The sequence below is a fragment of the Alosa pseudoharengus genome, unplaced genomic scaffold (genome assembly GCF_046254945.1).
Source record: "Alosa pseudoharengus isolate Yale_2024_CS ecotype anadromous, Long Island Sound unplaced genomic scaffold, YU_APseudo_1.1 YU_APseudo_1.1_scf_1, whole genome shotgun sequence".
NCBI lineage: Eukaryota > Metazoa > Chordata > Actinopteri > Clupeiformes > Clupeidae > Alosa > Alosa pseudoharengus.
In genome coordinates this window covers 35,964,436-35,988,435 of record NW_027468564.1, presented here as the reverse complement: position 1 = coordinate 35,988,435, position 24,000 = coordinate 35,964,436, and the positions used below count along the sequence as shown (strand labels likewise).

The 24,000-nt window shown below is 42.8% G+C and overlaps 2 protein-coding genes across 2 annotated transcripts in view; one reads left to right on the top strand and one right to left on the bottom strand.

The window, feature by feature from the left end:
• Positions 1 to 9,133, bottom strand: part of kif16ba (kinesin family member 16Ba) — a 28,535-nt gene extending 19,402 nt beyond the window's left edge. The window contains exons 1-4 of the mRNA XM_076279568.1: positions 8,659 to 9,133; positions 4,552 to 4,621; positions 4,034 to 4,147; positions 3,014 to 3,130 (exon numbers count right to left, since the gene is read on the bottom strand). Of these exons, the coding sequence (XP_076135683.1) occupies positions 3,014 to 3,130; positions 4,034 to 4,147; positions 4,552 to 4,621; positions 8,659 to 8,705 (348 nt within the window). The 5' untranslated portion in view covers positions 8,706 to 9,133. The remainder of the gene's footprint in view (positions 1 to 3,013; positions 3,131 to 4,033; positions 4,148 to 4,551; positions 4,622 to 8,658) is intronic.
• A 312-nt stretch (positions 9,134 to 9,445) lies between these two features.
• snrpb2 (small nuclear ribonucleoprotein polypeptide B2) lies at positions 9,446 to 15,361 on the top strand. The gene is made up of 7 exons (XM_076288269.1): positions 9,446 to 9,513; positions 9,704 to 9,797; positions 10,265 to 10,437; positions 10,959 to 11,093; positions 13,817 to 13,852; positions 14,185 to 14,273; positions 14,913 to 15,361. The coding sequence occupies exons 2-7, from the start codon at positions 9,734 to 9,736 to the stop codon at positions 15,070 to 15,072; spliced, it is 657 nt and encodes a 218-aa protein (XP_076144384.1). The 5' UTR covers positions 9,446 to 9,513; positions 9,704 to 9,733; the 3' UTR covers positions 15,073 to 15,361.
• Positions 15,362 to 24,000: the final 8,639 nt, after the last annotated feature.

The following is a 24,000-nucleotide window of genomic DNA, read 5'->3' as shown; positions in this document are numbered from 1 at the left end:
CACACACACACATACACACCCTGAAGCGAAGGCCAATAGCATGCTATTATACACAACACACACACACACACACACACACACACACACCCTGAAGGGGAGGCCAACAGCATCGTATTACATGCAACACACACACACACACACACACACACACACACACACACACACACACACACACACACACACGGATGTACATGATAGACAGACACACAAACAAGCAAACAAACACAGACAAATACACAAACAGACATAGATAGACCCTCACACACACACACACACACAATCATCTCAGTATACAATGCTAAGCATCACCTGCAGAAAAAAAAAAACCCTCACTTATTGCCTCCAGGATAATCTCCCCACACCCAGCCTATCAGACATGAATGACACAGCCATCACACGCCTAGCACACACAATAGCAGCTGACACAGACCTGAATAAATTTTTCACACTACTCGCCTTCCAGCCACAGCACTGAACTGGACTTAAGCCTTTTTCCAGCCTTTTTCACCCCTTCATTTAAGTTTGGTCCCCACTGCAATCACAGCGGTGAACAAACTGTAATGCTGCCACCATCACCACAGTTCTGCTTTGTAGTTTTCCCATTTCATGTGTCTATGTGGGTGTCTTAATGCGATGTGTTTTTGGTGTTGAATGTGGATGGGATAGATGTTACTGTTATACGCCATACGCTATGTGCTGTGTGGATGAGATATGTCACATGGTGGATGGGATATATGTGTTACATGTTTTTATATGCTGTGTGGATGAGATATGTCACAGGGGTGGATGCGGGATATATGTGTTACATGTTATATGTGTTTTATATGTGTTGCTGTGCTATGGACATGAAAGAAAATGTGTGGAAATCCATATGGGACAATAAAGACTACCGGTATTGGGGCAGCCGTGGCCTACTGGTTAGCGCTTCGGACTTGTTACCGGAGGGTTGCCGGTTCCAACCCCAACCAGTAGGCACGGCTTAAGTAGCAGGCAGCTAACTGTGCCGGGATTAGTGGGCGCTTCACCTCACTGTGTGCTAAGTGTGTTCACTAATTCACGGATTGGGATAAATGCAGAGACCACATTTCCCTCACGGGATCAAAAGAGTATATATACTTATATCTATCTAATTCAGCCTCCTTCACCCTGATGGGGAAACCAACTTAATGTATTGTACACACACACACACACACACACACACACTTAGCAAGCCAGTCTGTAACTCATGATTCCATGACCATTTTAGTGAAACCACAGACTAATTTGCATAAACATTTGCATCTTTTTTTTTTCATTTTGTTATCTCAAAAGACCAAAAAACAGACTCTGGACTCAAACTAGCTCCACATCTAAAGTATAATGTGTCAAAGCTGTTACGCTCACTGAAGCCATTCAGTTGCACCTCATCACAGTCTCATCTCACCATCTCTTGTAACTGTCAATCAAGAAACTAGTGTGGGCATAAAACTATTTATCTATTTGGTCATTTATTTATTTATTTATTTATTTATGGGGAGCCATCTCTTGTGACTGTCAATCAGTCTCAGTCTCTCCCCAACTATAGTGTGTATTAAGAACAGAGCAGAGCTTTAATGCATTAACACATAGCTGGGTGGATTTTAGAACTGAGCGTCTGTATGATGGAAGCCATCAAGGGCACTAGAGTCAGCCCACTCACTGGGCCGGGCGAGCAGGCTAATAGTTCCTGCAGCGCCGTTTGTGTTTGAACTGGATTTGTTTCATCTACTTTCTCATTGTGTGGCCTTTGTGAAACTTCTAAGCCCGGGGAAATGACTTGGTTGAGGGTACGGCTTATTTCATACAATGCGAGTTTCTAGTTACATAAAAAACTTTTGAGGGGATTTTGGGAGTTCTGTAAAATTACAAGGTATGAGATCTGTGCGTGCATTCATGTGAATGAGAATAATCAAAACAAGCCTCAGACAGATCAGGTCAAATGCGATTCGACCTCCTCAAGTATCTCAAACTAGATGAGGAGTTGAACGAATCAGCCTGAGAACGGAATGGTCACCTGTGAGAGCCAATTCAATCGGATCAACACCGCCAATAAATATTCCTCTTAAGTCGTGTGTATGTGTGTGTGTGTGTATGTGTGTGTGTGTGTGTAGGAATGAAGGAAGAAAGGGCCAGTTATTGCTGACGGATGTGCAAGGGTTGTCTGGGCGTTTATGTGTATCCCCCCTCGTCTGCAATATAAAACACGACGACAGCAGAACATTAACTGCTTATCCTGCCAATATAACCCTATGCCAATAACACACATGCACAGTACGTACACACACACACACACACACACAAACACACACACACACACGCACACGCACACGCACACACACACGTACAGTCACTGGAGAAATCCTCCTGAAACTCTCCACCAGCCACAACAGCGGCAGCACTACTGTCTAGCCGTTTTTATAATAGCATCCCATCAGCATCACCACAGACTAAATTGAGTCTTGGCCTCAGGCGCACCATTAGATAATGACCACAGGCCACCTATGGAGACAGCAGCCTTTGAGAGCTCACAGCAGGGGTGGGGGGAGGAGGGAGAGAGGGAGAGAGAGAGAGAGAGAGAGAGAGAAAGAAAGAAAGAAAGAAACATTAAGAGGTCTGATGGACAAAATCTCATTTCCTGTAAGCTATTTCTCGGCGTGTTTGGAATCGGTCTTAAAAGGAGGAAATGTGAGGAGGGTTTGAAGCTCTTGTGGCTGATGACAACCGGTGGGGACGAGGGAGTCGAGGAGCACGAGGACACCTGTCTGCTTGCCTGCCTAGGAAGAAGTTCTGGTGGTAGCGTAGCTCATTAAAACGAGAAATCGGGATATGATGTTTACATGCGCAAATACAAAACCGGGATATGTCAAAATCCCAATTATAACCCGGATACTAAACGCATCACACATAATCCCATTGATCCTCCAACATTTAAATCGCATATTTGTGAATGTAGGCTGCTGCTCAGCAGAGGAGAACTGCTGAGTCATGGTCTTACCGGATTCCCCATCATGGTGTAGGACTTCCCAGATCCGGTCTGACCGTAGGCGAAGATGCAGGCGTTGTAGCCCTCAAACGCAGCCTTGAGGACAACAGAGCCCAGGTCTTTAAAAACCTGCGGCAGCAGTACAAAAAAGACAGGAACCCGGCATCAGAGAGGAGGAATACTTCAGAACCCTTGTTCAACTCAAGTGTGTGTGTGTGTGTGTGTGTGTGTGTGTGTGTGTGTGTGTGTGATCCTATTTATCTCATTATGCATGAAGATGACAATAGATGGACATATTAGCAAACACAGGGACTATTGGGTGCATCTTTTAACATTATCAGGCCTAAATGACAGCACTTTGCAGCCCTCACTGGTGGCCATGGAGTTAAATTAAGTCCACATGCCCCACTTAAGATTAAGGCCACACTTCAAGAGTACCACACTCTAACGTTTAATGCCTTTTGTACAGAAGCCCAAAACAAAAAACAGACAATACAAGTCAAAACAACACAAGTTACTATGTTTCATGCGTCTGGACATACAGTCCTTGTTTAAAGTCTACTCTAACTTCCTGACACAGAATCAAACCACAGGGTCAACATTTTTCTGTGAACAAATAACAAACACTGCTGCAATTCGCACAGTAATCAGCTTCCAGCCTAATCAGATTTGATATGGAAAAAAAAAAAGAATAAAATCAGTTTGGTCCTGAGGTCTGAACCAGGACGTGGCCCTCAACACACACAGTACACTCTAGCGTACAGCTCTAGTGTACAACTGTTAGCTGTGCTTATGGATAGAGGGGAGCCTGCACACCTTGATAGATGATACTGCAGGTGCAGCATTTCGTAAAGACAACTTCAACGCAACGCAAGGAGCTGCCAGTTTATTAATAAACTAACGTTTCGGTCAGTCAGACCTTTATCAGAGTAGGCTTTGCTTATGGTACCATTTTCTTCTAGCACCTTCTGAATGACACATGGGGAAGGGAGGGTGGGGCAAAACCAACAGACAGACTAGCTTCCAACTCACCTTCTCTTGAGAGACGAAGTTGGTGCTTTTACAGTCGCCCGAGTCGTAGGAGAAGTCATACGTGAAGGTCTTAGTTCTCTCCCGCAAGGAGTCGCCTGTCACTCCATCTGACATCTGAACACATAGAGAGAGAGAGAGAGAGAGAGAGAGAGAGAGAGAGAGAGAGAAGAGAGGGAGGAAGACATACCACACAACTTCATAACGATTATGTTCTCATATTCTTTTTCCAAGAGAAATTACAAATAAAAAAATTAAAATGTTATGGCAGGTCATCACTTAATTGTACATTAATGTACAATTGCTAAAATTTAAAATAGCGTGTTACCACATGAAATTATAGGGTGTCTACTGCTGCAATAGCGAGAAAAAACAATCAATATTGTGTTTCATTGACTGATATTGATTATTGGCTGAAGTCTTGAAGTCCACAAGAAGGCCAAGTTTTTTCTATCAGTCCAGATGACAGCTGGGAATCCTGATGCTGATAGTGTGACCCAGATTACTTGTGTTGTGCATACCTTCAGGTTGGTGATGGTAGTCTTGTTCCCATCCATTTCTATGATACATTTGGCAGACAACTCCTTCTCCCTGTAAAACACACAAACACACACACACACGGTTCTGCATAAGGTGAAAGAGCCTTCATTCAAGAGTACCAAATTAGATTCCCAGGAGAAGGCCCCTATTATGTAATGGGGAAAAAACATCCACTGTAATACACAGGAACCGGGAACCACAAGGATATAATGTTTTCAGGAAATCGACACTGGAGCAGAATCCTGACAATTAAAAATGACACCACAATCTGCATCATCTTCTGCTCATTATGTCTTGTCTTGCGTTGTTTTATGCTTCTTCAAGAAGGAATAAATACAACATGACTTTTAAATACAACAAGACTTTTGTAAAATTAAGGTATCTGTTCTAACTGTAAATAAAATAAAAATATATGTTTTAAAGGCCTAAACCTAAATAAAAGATTAGGCCATCTTCCAAATTCATAATATTAAAGCAGCAGCCAGAGCTTAATTCATTCATTTTGACTTTGATCACATAAAAATAAACAAACCCCTCAAAACCAAATCCAAAACAGCTTAGCAACTATGGCTTTGGGAAATGCACCCCTGAGCTGAAAGAAGCCATGATCTATGAGGAAAAAAGTAAATCTCTCTCAGATGGAGATAGAGAAAAAGAGGGAGACAGACAGAGAGAGAGAGAGCAAGAGAGAGAGACAGAGAGAGAGAGAAAGAGAGAGAGAGAGAGAGAGAGAGAGAGAGAAAGAAACAGCTCTTGGCACCAGCTGAAAGGGAAAGCTGAAAGGATTTTTATTTTATTTTTTTTCAATACTGATCATTTTAGCTCTGGTCAGGCCTTCCTTCAGTAGTGTGGCCAGTGATTTGGTCATTTGGAGGGTGGCTAATTCAGGCCAGATACTTAGCCTCCTTTGGCCTGAGCCCAACGCTAGACAGTGTACTGTGCTGAACTATGAGGGAATTAAATCAAGAATCTGTCTCTTCTTCTTTCTTTCTCTCTCTCTGTCTCTCTCTTTCTCCCTACATGAGGAAAGGGAGAGGGATGCCTAAGACCACTCACCACCATCATGAAGAGAGAGCAGAGGAGAGAGATGTGCTGTACTTGTTGCAGCGCTATTACGTTTTAGCTTTTGGTTAGGCCTTTGAGGAGTTCAGTCTATACAGCTAAAACCCAAGCCAGGTCATTAGCCTACTTTGTGCTGAGCCAAGCCCAAGCTAGAGAATGCACTACAATGAAATATGATGAAATTGGGACAGAGAGAGTCACGCCCTCTCTCTTCTGTCTCTCTCTCTCTTCTCTCTCTCTCTCTCTCTCTCTCTCTCTCACACATACACACGCACACAGAAAGAGAGAGAGAGCGAGCGTGTCCAAGCAAACTTGCACCTACAGAAAGTGGAAGCGGCTGACTCCAACCACTTGTGACAGCTGGACATAACATGTTGATCGCATCTGACTGACTTTGAACTGGGGGAGGACATTTTGTGGATAAAATGCTGATTTCATTAGAGTGACCCTCAACAGACGCCTGGCCTCTTTTCAATGTCTTTTCAATGTCTCAAACTTTTCAAACTCACTCACTCACTCACACACACACACACACACACACACAGAGAGAGAGAGAGAGAGAGAGAGAGAGAGAGAGAGAGAGAGAGAGAGAGAGAGAGAGAGAGAGAGAGAGAGAGAGAGAGAGAGAGAGAGAGAAAGGCCTCTTTGTAAGCACTGTGCAACAATGCCAGATTGGACTCTCTCCCGTCTCCTGTCCTATTCTCTTCTCGTTCCCCCCACCCTGAAGTACTACCCTCCTTTTGGAAACAGCTCTGGCGCACAATACCAAGAGTTTATTTATAGCCAGGGCATTCACATCTGAGGGTTCCATCTACAGGGCAAATAATCATCTCAAGGTTCTAGATTAATAGCTGGTGCCTCATAGTGAGGCCATCCTTAAAAATATTTTCGTTTGCCAAAACCCGACCGACCCTTGGGGTGTACTACGAATCTCGATTAGTGGGTTAGCGAGGTATGTTGCGTTCAAAGCCAGGCTATGCTGTGACACGAAAGTGGATCTGTTTTAGTGTCGCTATATCACCATGGTATCTTATGCTGTCAACCAAACCTGGTCGGGAGGAGGTTATGTGCTAAGTTATAGCTCAAATCGTGTAATCTACCGCACACTGACCAATCAATTGTCTTAAAAACGAAGTTATCTCACGTGTAGGAATCTGTCATATATCTTACAGGTGGAGCTCCGCAACATTTTGGATCTCGAATGAGCTTTAATAGTGCTGTGCGTGCAAATATCCCACTATGGACGTGCATACCATACAACAACTGATGACAATTGATTTATTTGATGTTATAGGTTAGACACAAAAAAAGACCGCTACCTACCGACCCATCTTTTTTTTTTTTTGGCTGTTACTGCAAACAAGAATATTTGTAAGGATGGCCTGAAGGCTGTTTGTTCCAATGGGTGTTTCCTTTCAGCTTGATGGTGATGGAGGCCATAAAAGAGTGGCCAAAAGGTGTTTCTGCAAGGCAAGGAGATGCCCAAGACTGCTGTGGTTGACATTTATGCTATTTGGGATAAATTATACAGTTAAAACATATGGACTACTACAATAATTCAATCTGAGTTTAATCTTGTGTAATGTTGGAGCTAAAATACAGTTTAGCTCATGAGACCATTACAAGAACCAGCCAATCGACCGTCTGACGGCTTTACAGCCATTGATTGTCCTCACGAGTACCTTCCGAAAATTTGGCAGGGTATATTTGTTGACACAAGTTCAATGAAAAAGCAACATATGTCACTAGGTAGTAGACAATGATGGTTGTTAGTTTCACCATCTGTTCATGTTCATAATCAACTGTATGTTAGGGAAACCAATGTTGGTGTTGTCTTCTTCTGACGAGTCGTCTTTCATATCTTCCAACAAGCCATTGAAATTGTTGACATCAAATGGCAATGTAAAGAATCAAGGATTAGCCTTTCTTCAGTGCTATTCAGTGTTCAAGAAGTTGAACAGACCATTCACTGGACTTTTAGGGTGACAACACCTTCTAGAAACAAGTCACTTGAGGCAAAACAAGTCAGGCCAGACCTTTTTTAGGTGCCCTTCTTCTAAAAAGGATTAAAAAGTGCAGACGGTAGGCTAGAAAGGACGTTAACCTTGTGAAAGTTATATGTAGTGTTTCTATAGGCCGCATAAAAAAGAGCAACAAGTTGGGTAACCTATGGGTGAAGAAGTTGATGTGTAACATGCATAACGCATCTGGTAGGCTAGGCCAGTGTTTTTCAACCACTGTGCCGGGGCACACTAGTGTGCCGTGAGAGATCATCAGGTGTGCCGCAGAAAATTACCCTAATGTCACTCACTGGTCCAGAAAAGCAACTGTTGCATCAAAGAATTTATATCCACATGCTCTCATTGATTGTATGATTGCACTATTTGTGGTATGCAGGCATTGTACAACGGGGGCCCCATATCCAGTATTCACAGAATCATCATACTGTATATCCAGTTCATAACAACAATTAAATTAGATATAGTCACCTACAAATGAAACAGAGGGCGCTTGTTTTATTGAGCAGGTCTTGCATAGAAGCCATAATAAGGCCATATCTGTGTATTAGTTTAAATTTTAGGCTATGGTATGTTTCTTTTTTCTTCACACAGGATGTTAGTGTGCTGTGGGACATTTTAAGTGTCAAAAGTGTGCCGTGGGACATTTTAAGTGTCAAAAGTGTGCCGTGGCACAAAAAAGGTTGAAAAACACTGGGCTAGGCTACAAATGAGAATGGTCTACAACAAGGCCATGATGGTAATTGCTTAGCCTACAATAAATTCTAACGTTTGTGTTTAAACTCGCGAAAGACAACATAAATTAGATTGCAAAACTTTGCGAGTTGCGTTAGTATGGTTGCTCAAACCTATTTCAGGAGTTGGACCACAACAACCATGCAACTTCTAGCTACTCTCTCAATTTGGCTTCAGTGTTGACAGCTCCAATATCAGGTTGCAATGTTATCCCCTGTGTTTTCCTATGACTTCAACATTGGTAGCGGTAGGTTCAATAAGGCTCGTACTTACCGTCTGTTCATGGGCCTGACCCGCACAGCCACCCGGACCGATGCCATTGCACATCCCAGCTACTGACTCGCGCGTGTCTCAATTCAAGATGTGTTGGGTCAACTATTATGAAGGTGATCTCCTATTTAATAGCCACTAGATAAGAACGAGACTGATCGATTTCACTCACAAGGAGGGTTTTACTGTCAATGTTAAAGTTGCATTTAATTAGCTGGCGTCTGCTTTCGTTAGCTAGTTAGCCGTTCGCCGCCTCTTCACGGAGCCCTTGGCAATCCCGATAACGTTACAGAGATTTCTCGTAATGTTAATCAGGCAAGAGACGTGTGTCTTGCACGTTCTAATGCGGTCATTGTACACTCGTTACTCTGTATATGAGCGCGGCAGCAGGTATGACTAGGTTATATGATCCCTCTTGTTGACATGGTTGTTTATTCGCCTAAGATAGCCGAACTGGCGGCGGCGGCGGCGTCACTGGTTAGTCAGTGGCAAACGGGTGCTGGGAAAGGACAAAACAATCGATTGGAATAAACTCACACGGCACCCGACACAGGACAAATAGAGCAAAGCCATAAACGCGTTTGATAATATTAGCTTTTTTGATGAGAGAAGTGTGCTATTTTTTTTTCACGTAGTAGTGCAATTCCATAGCATATACATTATTAACATATTAACTGATAGGTTGAATGAAACACATCAGCCGTCCTTTGGCAATCCTCTCCTTTGGTTCAAAACTCCGTACTCCAACACGCATGGTGGCGCTATAGCGATTTCCTAAAGCTCTCACAAAGAAGGATGCGCATGTAGGAACCGCGAGTCTGTATTTTCCGGTGGAGTTTTCAAAGCAAGAACAGTGTGGTGAGTGTCTTAGAACTGTCTTAATATCTAAATTACAGTTTAAGCTTGTCCTTAAAATGCAGGTATTTACACATACATTTGTTTGCTAGCTATCTTTTGTTGGGGTATTTGCCATTTGAAGAAGTGTGTCTTGCAACGCGTTTATCAATGGCTTGTTAACATTCAGTGTATTCTCATTCTGCCCTTTTAGAGTTAATTCATTCACAGTAATCCTCCAGTCATGGATATACGACCGAATCATACGATTTACATAAACAATGTAAATGACAAGATAAAGAAGGAAGGTAAGTCTCGTGCATTCCAGTCCTGTTACATGAACTTGGCTAGTCGGCTAGTTAAGTTAGCTAACTGTAACGTTGACGTAACGTTACCATTTAGTTGCGCTCTGATATTGGACTATTTAACGTTAGCTTTCATGCATTTGTCCTCTCACAGTTTCCTGTTGGGCACAGCGTTATTCAGGGATTTTATTCAAGTTAAAAGGCCACAGATCTTGGCCAGAAACTCATACTTGATCATCATAAGTTCATTATTTTGTTCACAGCAGAGGTAGCGATGTTTTGCCAGCATCTGATTCAAGAACTACTACTATTTACTCTCTAGATTATAGACAGACTAGATATCAGGTACATTCATGTTGCTCCCTCAGCTCTTGCTTTTCTATGTAGGCCTACGTAATAGCTGCACTCTAGTGTCTTGTATTACACTTTGTAGATCATACTCATTTATCCCTCTCTTTCTTACCCTCCAGAGCTGAAGAGGGCGCTCTACCTGCTCTTCTCCCAGTTTGGCCAGATACTGGATATAGTGGCGATGAAGACGATGAAGATGAGGGGCCAGTCTTTTGTGGTGTTCAAAGAGCTTGCCTCCGCCACCAACGCCCTCAGGCAACTCCAAGGCTTCCCCTTCTACAACAAACCCATGGTGAGTGCCTGCACATGTAACGGCAGCCGGCTGGTTCATAGCTGTGCAGTATGTACATTGTGCAAACCTCCTCCTCCAACACCTTAACAGGCGTACTAGTGAGAAAGCTAGCAGACTGGGCTTTTAGCTCGGTTTCTAGTGCACTCGAGTCCCAATCCGAGGTGCTGCTGTTTGTGGGCTCGAGTCCAGGCTGAGACGTGCAGGCAAACCCAACACCGGTTGCACACACACAGCAGACATAGATAGATAGATACATACGTACTTACTTACTTATTAACTGACTAACTAACTAACTCCAAAGGGAAATATCCACGTGGATACCAAGATATTGTGTGTACTGATTTGTTAGCTTTCAGCCTACACCCTTTAGTTTTAGAACACCTTGTTAGAATTGTTTCGGGGGTCCAAGGAAACTAATTAAGCATTATTTTGCTGTCAAGCTGCGTCACTAAAATGATCTTGGATAATCAAAAGAGTGCACTTGGCATTGTAACTGAATGTAATTTCTCCTGTTTGTGCAGCGTATTCAGTATGCCAAAACCGACTCGGAGGTCATCTCCAAGATGCGTGGCACGTACGGTGATAAGGACAAGAAGAAGGAGAAGAAGAAGAAGGCTCTGGAACAGGCACTCAACGCCAACAGGAAGCCTGCAGGGGTACGTTCTGCTGCTGACCGTGTTTTTGTCATCTAGTAAATTCCTACGGCAACAGCAGCAGCAGGGGGGCTTGCACAGGTCTGGAGAAGTAATGGAATTACGAATGACCAGCCCTGGAAAAGTATTGTTAGAAAAACTGGAAGTTGTACTCCTAGTAACACGATATGTAAAAAGTAATGAAAATACGCAAAATATGCTAGGTCAAAATCCCAACAAAGTACACACCTGTCCTACAAAAGTTTTTGAAAAGTAAAGGTCACTTAAATTGTAGAAGGGCAAGCCAAGCACTGGCACCAACAAAAGCTTATGAGGGTTCCCTAGGCCTATATGTATATTGAAAAGAAGTTTACTTTTGATGAAAATTATATAGTGGAAAAGGCACCCGTTTCATAGAATGACTCATATATTTTTGTTCATATTTGTTGGGTACTTTGTCCTGTTCCACAGAGCTGTAGTAATAATACACAGCCTGGGTCAGGCTAGTGTGAACAACAGGTGTGCTTACCTGTCCTTCACATGACTACATGTCCAGTAATTAATTTAGGGGTCCCTAATAAACCATAGCCAAGTCATTTCTGACCCTGAAGAAAACTCTAGAAAACTGCCAGTATATAACAAGAATAATAATATGTTTAATTTAGAAAAGTGCCTTTCAAGGTACCCAAGGGCAATAAGGTATAGTGGAGCATTGCAGTAGTCTAGACTAGATGTAATGAATGCATGTATAAGTGTTTCTGTTGTAGATGAGTTGAAGGACGGGCAGTTTGGAGATGCTTTTGAGATGGAAGAAAGACGTTCTGGTGATGTTTTTGATATGTGAATCAAATGAGAGAGTAGGATCCAGGATTACGCCCAGATTTCTTACTTCAGCAGAGGTGGTAGTGAAATAGCCAGCGATAGATTGCTGCAGATGTTCCACTTTTTTCAGAATGTTAGGGGTGGAAATGAGAATAGCTTCTGTCTTATCTTGATTGAGTTTAAGGAAACTTACAAAAAAAGCTGTTAAAAAGAGCTAGAAGCCTGTCTGAAGCACATCAGATGGAAGACGACATGGCTAGGCAAGGCCTATGGTCTGGAAGACCAGGAAGAGATAAGGCATGGGCAATCATCTAGACAGTCACCTGTGTGAGCACAGATGAGACGAGACGAGAGGAGTCTGACGGTGTTAACTTCTCTGCTGTCTTGTCAAGTCTGGAACATAGATAACAGTGCCCAGGTACCCTCTGACTGTGATCTGAATGAGAGCCTAAGTCTGGCCAGTGTTTGAGTAAAGTTAGTCTTTTTTAATTAATCTGTTAGCCAGTGCTATATGTTACATTGGGCACCAGTGGCTATTGTTAGCTGGTTGTTCTAATTAACCATGACCATCCCTGCATCGTATGTTAAACGTCTAAATCACCAATTTTCAGTGGTGCTGTCTTGTTTTATCTTAAGAGGACTTGCAACATTGTTTTTAGTCAGATACATTCTGTAGCGCAGCAAAAACTATAACAGGCACTGACTACCTTTCATGCACATCATACACATCATACTAGCCGAGTTGCTTCTTCACGACTGAGAATGCCTGAGGCTTAAAGGGAGACGCTCTGATGGTTTTAGTTACAGTGACAAGCTTAGCAGCCTCTTGAGCCAGTTAGCTAGGACCAAGACTGACTGACTGTCATACTATCAGAGTTGCTTCTTCACGACTGGGAATACTTGAGGCCAGGTAGCTTTTACCCAGTGGCCTAAAGGGAGAAGCTCTGATGATTTTACTTACAGTGACAAGCTTTGCGGCCACATGGAGTCGAGCATATGACCTCCAGTTTGTTTACATCTGTGCTCGTCAGATGTAGGTCAGTGTTTGGGTAAAAAGTCTATAGACTCTGGTGTCTTCATCCCCAAAGCTCAGAGGTGCCTTCTTTATTTTATTATAACAGTTGTAAGAGTGACAAAATAGTTCATTTTTCTCAAAGTCGTTCTGTAGTGCTGCAAAATCAATAATGTACAATGTATGAGTGAGTCTTGGCTTGTACAACAGCTAGTTGTTGTTTTTTCACAATGGAGAAGATTGAAGGGGCATTTTTATCCAGAGGCTTCAGAAGGAAGTTCTGTCAGTTTGCTTAGTGGTGACAGGGTGAACAGCCAACTAGAAGCCGATCTTTAAAAAAAATGTAAAGCCTACTCACAGAATCATATGTAATACAACGGAAACCATAATGAAAACAACAATAGGAAACAACAATAGCAAACATTTCAAATAGACACATTTCTCAGTTTGAGACAATAAAGGCTAATCTAATCTAATCAAAAAAATGTAAGCAGTCATGAAGATAGTATTAAGTATATTATAAGTATATATACACGACTACGTGTGTAGTGTGTTGTTGGGTACTGTGTTTGTTTTTTATTTGTCTAGTTTGTTTAGTTTTCACTGTGCTTTGATGATCAGTCATATGTTAGGCCTAGATACAGCTGAGACTGGGTAAAAGAGCAGGGGCAAATAATAATAATTATAAGAAACGAAGGCAAAAGTAGAAGCCATGATAAGAATAACAACAACAATCACAGGGTTGTGTTTGTTTGTTTGTTTGTTTGTTTACTTTGTCTGCTTTGACTGTACTTTGATTAGCATGTCAGTCGGGCACTTTGACCCAGACCACCTCTCTTAATCAGAGCTAACCACAGATCCATCCGGTGTTTGTCCGAACTCATCCATATCTCCCATCTCCTCCTGTACGCAGGGTGCCCCATCACAGCCTCCTCCGCCGGCAACACAGGTATGTGCTCTTCTACTGCTGTTTGAGACTTTGGGAATACTGCTGATGATCCAAGTATACCTCGTATTGACCGGCCTAGTGCCTCGTTTTCTACAGTCAGACTTTTCCGCGTTGAAAAGTGCTGGTCTGCAAACACGAAGATGAAGATTAAGCGTGGTCTTGGATTACATTGCGTTTATAATTGGCCGTAAAGCACCGCATTGACTTTCATTGTAATGGCCTCGGCCATAACTATAAATATTTCTTAGAGTGCTGTGCCCTTGAAAAGGGGGCGCTGTTATTTGGTCTTCTCTGTGTTCCTCCATGAATTAAGGAAGTTAACTGTCTTTCAGGTTCCTGATAACCCACCGAATTACATCCTGTTCCTGACGAACCTGCCGGAGGAAACCAATGAGATGATGTTATCCATGCTGTTTAATCAGTAAGTGTATCTTCATGCAGTTCACCTCCCAGATATGATGTCAATTGCTCCATTGAAACTTTGCCAACTTGTAGCCCAGTGTTTGTATACTTGTTTTCCCAGTTCTTTCACTAACGTTTGTAAATGCAGACGGCATGACCAGGTGTTTGATTTTATACACATGTGGCAATGGGCGTGAATGAAATGCATGAATTCAGTGACTAAGTCATTAAGTTTCACAATACTTTTGTATTTGTATAGTGAATAAAAATGACTGAACATTACTGAAGAGGTTGTAGCCTATGTCTGTTAAATATATTTGAAGTAAATTTGCCTCTCAAACTGTAGAGATACTGACAGACGCTAATGATTTGACATGATTGAAGGAGTTATGAACTCAATAGTTCTGTTGAATGTTTTTGAAGTAATAGTGCTTCTTGAATACTGTTGCAATATTGACATAAAAATGGACTGGACATTGAATTGCCATTACTGAAGAAATTATGAACTAAATAGGACTATTAAGTGTTTTTGAACTAGTAGTCTAGTAGGAAAGATCCTGTTCTTGTTGTTTTATTGTTGCATGTTGTTGGAGTTCCTTCCTGTTGTTGGGGTTCCTTTCTGTTTCTAACCTGAGCATTCTGCCCCTACTCCAATCAGGTTTCCCGGTTTCAAAGAGGTTCGCCTCGTCCCAGGGAAGCACGACATCTCCTTCGTGGAGTTCGAGAACGAGGGACAGGCAGGTGTCGCCAAGGACGCGCTTCAGGGATTCCGCATCACCGCCACGTGTGCCATGAAGATCACCTACGCCAAGAAATGACCTTTCACCCCTCATCCCGTGACGCGAAGGCAGGAATATGGACACACTTTACGAGAAACATGACGGCTGACTACGATTGTCGGCTCGGCTTTATTTTTGTCGTCTGTGCTCTTTTTTGAAGTCTTTTTCTTGTTTTGTTTTGTTTGTTTGTTTTTATTAGTGAAATGACGGCTGTAGAGTATTCTCAGTTTATTTCCTCCAGGTGTTGAGGCTTTATGGGAAAATAATGACAGAAGTGGCGGCCATTTTGTTTATTTTGTACAATACAATAAAGGACTTTTTCTAGGAAGGTGACATGGCAGTTGCTAATTTCCTGAATGGTACCGTTGGCCAGAGCCAGAGATTAGCAAACACAGTTTTCATGACATGGCTTTTTCTGGATGTTTCCATTTCACACCTGTAAGACAGCTGGCTTCGCCAAAGTAGGACACCATTTTCCACATGCAAGCTTGTTACTTTTTCATAATGGACATAGACATTTCATCTCAGTTCTATCTTCTGTGTAGAACTGTTTTTAAAGGAGAATTCCGGTGTGATTTTGACCTAAAGTGTTTTGAAACATGATACCGAGTGTGAACGTATGTCTCATAGCCCATCTCGGCTTGTCCCCTGCACTCCGAAATCTGGCGCTAGTTAGCCGATGCTACCAACAAGGCGGTCAATGGTGGTGCCTCGGCATCGGCATAGCCATGCAAATAAATCACTGTTTTACACCATTTACGAGGCTCAATGTATCTCCACACTTCATTGGTAGACTTCCGAGGGCCCTGACATTTAAAACGAGACATTGAGAACTTTGAAAAAGCACTGGTAGTTTACTTACAAGACGATTTATACAGACAGTATCTTCACGAAGTTTAGCGTTTGCAGCCATCTTGAATTTAGTCACGATAAGTCGAGCGACTAGATTCCAAAAATAATTCTGTGGAAATGCATGGATTACAGTTTCTTCCAGTAGCAGCAACTGGAATCCATGCATTTCCACAGAATTATTTTTGGAATCTGATCCCTTATCATACCTGTTCATTCTTACTCGTCGCTCGACTTATCGTGACTAAATTCAAGATGGCTGCAAACGCTAAACTTCGAGAAGATACTGTCTGTATAAATCGTCTTGTAAGTAAACTACCAGTGCTTTTTCAAAGTTCTCAATGTCTCGTTTTAAATGTCAGGGCCCTCGGAAGTCTACCAATGAAGTGTGGAGATACATTGAGCCTCGTAAATGGTGTAAAACAGTGATTTATTTGCATGGCTATGCCGATGCCGAGGCACCACCATTGACCGCCTTGTTGGTAGCATCGGCTAACTAGCGCCAGATTTCGGAGTGCAGGGGACAAGCCGGGATGGGCTATGAGACATACGTTCACACTCGCTATCATGTTTCAAAACACTTTAGGTCAAAATCACACCGGAATTCTCCTTTAATGGGAAATCAGCAACACGATGAATGGGTTTTCTAATCCTAAATCAGAGGAGATCGTTGGTGATCTTTTCGTAATGTTTTGTGAAGGGCTGTCTCTGAGTGGAGGCTCTTCATCGCCTCGGCGTGAAATTTCCTGTCCGGTCCACTTCATTGTAAACGCTGCCCAAACGCTGTCCTCCGCATCAGCATGGACAGTAAAGGTCCCCTCAGTGAGGGTGGGTGGTTGCCTGGCAACCATATTTGGCAACCTTGGGTAAAAGTGGGGGTGGGGAGGGGTGTATGAGCGCCCACCATATGAAGTCCTGAGTGTGCATGACGCGCAGCTCCGATGATGGAATGTAGTCAAGAGTCCGCAGTGACCGCGCTCTGAGCCAAGAGCAGGCCGCAGCACTCGGCGCGGTGTCCAGCACCCGTCATCGGCTGCCGAGTAGCCTACTCCACCGCTGCTGCGGAGAGCCCCATCGCACGTTGCCCGGCGGCGTTGACATTGTTCAACGCTCATCATGTCCCACATCATTACAACAGATGTGACACGGAGGGGGAGTGGGAGGGGAGGAGGAGGAGGAGAGTTCCAGGGCGAGGTGCAGCCAAGACTTGACCTCACAGGCTGGCATGGTAGAGTTAGGGGAAGTCTGTCTGTCTCTCCCTCCCCAGCACGGCAGAGTACACAGCTTGCTTCTCTGTTGTGCCTCTCCTAAAGTAAAAGGTTTGAAGTTCGCTTACCAAACCAAGTTTGATGGAAATCAGAGAAAATATGTCTCCCACCGAAAAGCACATTTGAGTTTTAGAATAAAACAGCTTGCTTCTCTGTTGTGCCTCTCCTAAAGTAAAAGGTTTGAAGTTCGCTTACCAAACCAAGTTTGATGGAAATCAGAGAAAATATGTCGCCCACCAAAAAGCACATCTGCGTTGTAGAATAAAACAGCTTGGTTATCTGTTTTGGCCTCTTCTAAAAGAAATGTCTTCTTACCAAACCAGGAATTTGAAAGCACACCAGAATCCACAATGCTGCTTGGTTCTCCATTTGGCCTTTCCAGATGGAAACATAGAAATCCTCTCCATTGCCCCTCACCATAGCCTGGCCTTGCCTTCCTACGTACTTCCGATCGATTTTCATCTCCTTTCATCTCCCTCCAAGCAAAGCATACCAAGGGGATGGCCAATGGCCAGGCTACCCTCACCATAACGTCTGCATCATTTCTGTAATTTAGCCTACTGCCATGATTGAGCTTATCTCTCCTGCCCAGTGCAGATGCCTATTAGTGGAATGTGCCACGGCCGAAGTGCTTCCAATGGTCAAGGCCTTTAATGGTGCCAGTTGTCCATAAGTCATTATAATGAACTAAGAGGCTTCATTAAAGCTGACAAAATGATGGAAGATAATTTGGCCCTGTGTCCATGACCGTGTTTGTTGTACTTGGAATGGGCTTACGTCAACCTCCAAGCCTGATAAGTCCGTTCAGCGAACCTGATTTTCTTCTTCGGAGAAGCGGGTCACAGGTGAAGGCTGGGAAAAGAGCGGGAATTACTGGCTTTGCTCCGATGAAAATCCATTCTGTTGGTAATGGCGTAGCTTAGCACAGTCAGCCCTAATGCATTTAGCTGCTACATTATGGTTGAGTGGCCTATTGTTCCACTGTGATCGATCCACAGCACTTTACTTGGTATTGGATATTAATCTGAATTCAATATAATTTGACTGAATCTGTGCCAGTGCCAGATGAAAGGATCCATCTATCTGTCCATGTCTCTCTCTCTATATATATATCTGTCTATATCTGTCATGTATCTGTCTGTATGTTTATCTATTATTTATTATTTTTTTATATTTGTATTATTTGTCTATTCTTTGTTTTTAAAAAGTGCCAGTGCCAGATGAAATTATCCATCTATCTATCTATCCATGTGTCTGTTTCTCTCTCTCTCCGTGTCTATCTATCTATCCATGTGTCTGTTTCTCTCTCTCTCCGTGTCTATATATCTATCCATGTGTCTGTTTCTCTCTCTCTCCGTGTCTATCTATCTATCCATGTGTCTGTTTCTCTCTCTCTCCGTGTCTATCTATCTATCCATGTGTCTGTTTCTCTCTCTCTCCGTGTCTATATATCTATCCATGTGTCTGTTTCTCTCTCTCTCCGTGTCTATATATCTATCCATGTGTCTGTTTCTCTCTCTCTCCGTGTCTATCTATCTATCCATGTGTCTGTTTCTCTCTCTCTCCGTGTCTATCTATCTATCTCCATGTGTCTGTTTCTCTCTCTCTCCGTGTCTATATATCTATCCATGTGTCTGTTTCTCTCTCTCTCCGTGTCTATCTATCTATCCATGTGTCTGTTTCTCTCTCTCTCCGTGTCTATCTATCTATCCATGTGTCTGTTTCTCTCTCTCTCCGTGTCTATCTATCTATCCATGTGTCTGTTTCTCTCTCTCTCCGTGTCTATCTATCCATGTGTCTGTTTCTCTCTCCGTGTCTATCTATCTATCCATGTGTCTGTTTCTCTCTCTCTCCGTGTCTATATATCTGTCTATGTCTGTCATCTATCTATCTGTCTGTATGTTTATCTATCCATCCATCCATCTATCTATCTATGCATCTAGCTCTGTTCATCTCTCTATTGTTACATTGTTTCATTTAAAGCAACCTCAGGCTGAGTGTCCTGTCCGCTCTAAAGGGTTCTGGCTTTGGTCGTGGTAAAGCACCTATAAACAATCTTATTGTTAATGCTGCTAAAAATGGAGCATCACCTTGAAACAACTGAAACATTACCTGGTTCTCATTACAGCGGTTCTAGACTATCCAGTACAGTCTCCACAGCGAAGCTAAGCTTGCACAGTAGGCCGGGCACAGAGCAACATGCTTAGCACTGCTAATGAGCTGAGCAAAATGATCGCAGGCCACTCAGCCAAAATGACCCGACAGCCGGAGGTCTTCAGAGTCAGTCTCCTGTTTAATTCACATCTCTTCACTGGCCATTGTGGAATTAAGGGTGAGAGGTGTTAGTAAGTGAATAATCATAACTGTGCACTGATTTGTGCTAGCATGACTCACTGAGAGATAGCCACTTGTTCAGTGTGGTTGGGAGCATACAGACAGAGAGTGCTTGGCAGATCCCCAAACACACGCACACACATGCACACTTGCACACACACACACACACACTGCAAGTGGCAAGTTGTCACACCTTTTTCACAATGTTCTTGTGAAAGGCGTTAAAGTCAGAAGAAGTGTTTTTGTGTGTGTGTCTGTCTCTCTGTGTGTGTGTGTGTGTGCGTGTTGGGTTGATGATTGTGGATGTTTTTCAGTTGTAGCCAAAAAATATTATTCCACGGAGCTTGTGTGAGAGCAGTGGAGGAGCATCGAGGAGAAAACAGTCTTCCTCCCCTTAGGCTACGGCTTGCCATTACACAGTTGTCAACCTGTGGCTGTGCACTTAAAAGAATGTGACCAGCCGACAGGAGTAAGAAGTCGATTACACCGGACCGTCTGCCAAAAAGACCCCCCCTGTTTATTTCCCAAAAAGCAATATATTATATTCATAGATCCATGCAAAGAGATTTGTTTTATATTAAATTTAAATTAGTTCATACCTTAGTGATGAGAAATACTCCTGGCAAATCGTTGTCTCAATATTTCTGTGTAATGGGACACTTAAAGATAGATAGATAGATAGATAGATAGATAGATACTTTATTGATCCCCAAGGGGAAATTCAAGGTCTCAGTAGCATACAGACATCACATTCACTAACAGCTAATTAAAAGTAGCCTATATAATATAAAAAACACAACTAAGCAATAAGGACAGTATAAGATAAAGAATATACCAAAATACAAATTATACTAAATAACACTTAATCTAAATCAATTCTAAAAACAGTATCCACATAGTGGGTGATTAATCATGAGGCGCTTGCAATGACTGAGGCAGGGACTGAGCCTGTGATTCTCTGTGCATAGTAAGGTAAGGTGAGTGAGTCTAATGGTGATGGTGCAAATGAGTAAGTCCAACAGTGCAAGAATAAAGTGTAGCATAAAATAAATATGGACATATCAGAGAGCAGGCAAGGTAATATAAAAAAAAAATATAAAAAACTATCTATCTATACAATATATATATAAAGAAAAGGTATAAGTGTGGCCACAATTCAGCTGTGGCATGGAGGGAGAGGTTATGCATATGTGCTAATATAGCATGCAAACAGTGAGGCAGAAAGACAGTGGTACAAAGTGGCTAGTGGACAGACAGTATCCAAACATGGAGGGGGTGAAGAGGCAGACAGACTATGTGGAGAAGTCTATCTCTCCTCTTCCCTTAAGTGAGGCATTGAACAGTTCAATGGCCCTGGGGACAAATGACTTCCTCAGTCTGTCTGTTGTGCAAGGCAGTGAGCGAAGTCTCCATCTGATCAGGCTCTTCTGCTTTACAATAGTGCTGTGGAGTGGATGACACTCATTGTCCAATATGTTGATCAGTTTGTTCAGGGTCCTTTTGTCAGATATTGAAGTGATGCACTCCAGTTCAGCTTCCACTACAGAGCCAGCTTTCCTTACCAGCTTCTAAAAGGTGTGGGTTTTTGAACATTCTAACATAACATTCTAACATAAAATTCCGTTCCGCAACAATTCAAGGTTCTAAAATTCTATGCTGAATTCAATGACTTGACCTTTCAACTACAGCAGTGCTGTTATCATAACCCTATGTCTCTCTCAGAAGACATCCATTTTCATTCGGAGGAAGGATCTGTTCACAAACACAGCCGTTGCACTCAGATTTTCCCATTCTGTTATAGTGAAGTTTCGGCAGTGGGTTTTCCTGAGCCCTCAGAATAGCTGGCAATGAAGAAAAGGCGCCCAGAGAGAGAGAGAGATGAAGAGAGAGAGAGAGAGAGAGAGAGAGAGAGAGAGAGAGAGAGAAGCCCGAGGGGGGAAGTGTTGCTTTTAAAAAACAAGTATTTACACCTGGGGGTCAGTAGCGTTGTGGCGGCGGGGAGGTGAGTTGCTGCTGTTGCCGTGGCGGCGGGGAGGTGAGTTGCTGCTGTTACCGTGGCGGCAGGGAAGTGAGTTGCTGCTGTTGCCGTGGCGGTGGCGAGTGGCTGCTCTTCCTCATGCTCCTCATATGCTGCTCCACATTCACTTTTATGTTCTCCGCTAGCGCTGCCAGCTATCTCCGCACAAACAGCTCCCCAATTTTCTCAGGGGTGAAATTGAACATAAATAGTCAGAGGTGTGTGTGTGTGTGTGTGTGTGTGTGTGTGTGTGTGTGTGTGTGTGTGTGTGTGTGTGTGTGTGTGTGTGTGTGTGTGTGTGTGTGTGTGTGTGTGTGTGTGTGTGTGTGTGTGTGTGTGTGTGTGTGTGTGTTTGTCACAGAGTAGTCTGTTATTGTTACCAGAGCCTTCAAATAACCTTTCCACAGCCATTCAAATGAAAACAAAAGCAGCCACAGTCATCAAGAACAGACATATCTTCCGAGACGACTTTCTATTCCGAAAGACTTTTTATTGTTTTATTGCTCCTCCATCAGTCAGAAGAGAGAACTCACTCCTTTACACCATACCTCAGCTCCAGCCTCACATTACACATCACTGTCACTATCTAACATACCACTGAGCTGAACAGAAACCATGTGTGTCAAGCCGTTCACTGTCACTCTTTCAAATCCATCACAGTCCTTGGCAGACCCAGGGACTGATCATGCCCTGGTCCGATCTGAGCTATGTATTACCACAACAGTATGTAGCCAGATATTGTGCCACCCACCCAAACCAATAAATGTATACCTCCATCAGCAATGGGAGGGTTCAGGTGTCCAAGCAGCTGCAGCGAGACTTTATAGATTTGGGATAATTGGGTATTTGGAGGAAGGGGTTAATAATTTGATTGTCAACCAACAGACTGATGTCATAGACTGAGGGTTAAAGGTCAAGTGTGGTTAAAATCAACTCAGCAATGGAGGCGCCACAAGAGTCAATGAAAATCACCAACGATCCGCGGCGGCGTTGGAATCCTGGCTGCCAAACATGTTCAGATAGAAAAGAGCGAGAGTTACCAAAGAGAGAGAGGAAACACACCACGGCAACTTCCTGTCATCAGGCATCCAACAGATTTGTACATGAAGGCTCCACGTTTCCACAATTATTTATTCAACAGACAAACTCCATCCAAATCGATTTACAAAGTCATGTTCAGATCACCAACACTGAACACAGAGAATATGGAAGGCCACGCCATCTATAATGCATGCCAGCGAGGGCTATAGGGTATATGCAAGGGGATAGGATTGGCCTCTGAACCACATAGACTTGCTAATGCGCACAGCATCCCTGATGTCTGAGCAGGTGTTTTATGACATCATGAGGGCTCCCCATAGTATTTTGACATTTCCCCTTTTCTTATTTAAAATTCTTATGAGTTGGGTTAATGTGGCCCAATGGGACCTGGGCTGTATTCATCTGTTTTGAATATAAATGATCAATGATATCAATGATAAGCGATCAGTGTTTATTTCTTTATTCAGTGGAATGATGTGACGGAAAGGCAATAAATAGCTTGTAATTTACCCACGGCATTTAGAGCACCCAGAACAATAGAGATTAATGAACTATATTACTTAATGCTGTTTGATCAATGGGAAGCAGTTTAACTGTGAGCTCATTCTCTCCAGCTGCTGACATGAACCATACATTCAAGCATAAGCCAAGCATGCAGGCTGCTGGTTAATATTAGAAGAAACTGCAGAGAGGATGGTGTGGACCCACTCACTCGCTGTTGACCGTTTCAAGAGAGTTCCATTATCAGCATCATAGTTGTTCCCACAAGGCTTCCGTTTTAACATTCCATATGTTATCTCAATGAAGCGGAAGCAGATTGGGAACAAAATAGAACGTTCAAGCATTGTTTTTGTTTTTATTGTTGAAAGGGTCATGTGTTCTAGTCCATTGGTTCTCAAAGTGAACCAGTGAGGGGTCCTCAACACATTGTCAGGGGGTCCCTGACAAGGTTTGCTACAAAATATGAAATTGTCTTATATGGCGAAAAATGCTACAGTATCAGAATTTGCCCAATTGATCTGCTGATACGTTACATCAATACGTCAAAACACTTTACTATTAATTAACTAAATGAAAGTTTTGTGAAGCAAACACTATGTGTTCAACACAATAGGCCTACATTTGACAAAGAAACAACAAACCTTTAAAAAAAATCCTATACATACTGTCAAAGTTTGCTAACATGACTATTGTGGTATTAGCACTCTATGTTTTTAAAATACATATAACATAAGCATCTAACAGAAAAAAAGCTATACAGCTACATGATTAACTTAAGTTTTATGTGTTGCGATTATGAGGGGTCCTTGGAGAATTTTACACTCCAAACCCACAAAAGTTTGAAAACCCCTGTCTATACTTCTGTGGGGCGTTTGTTCCTTGCTTCCGTTCTATGACACTGTGCGGATTAAGTGCTATAGGGGAAGTAAGCCCATAGGGTGCATCCATTAGACAATT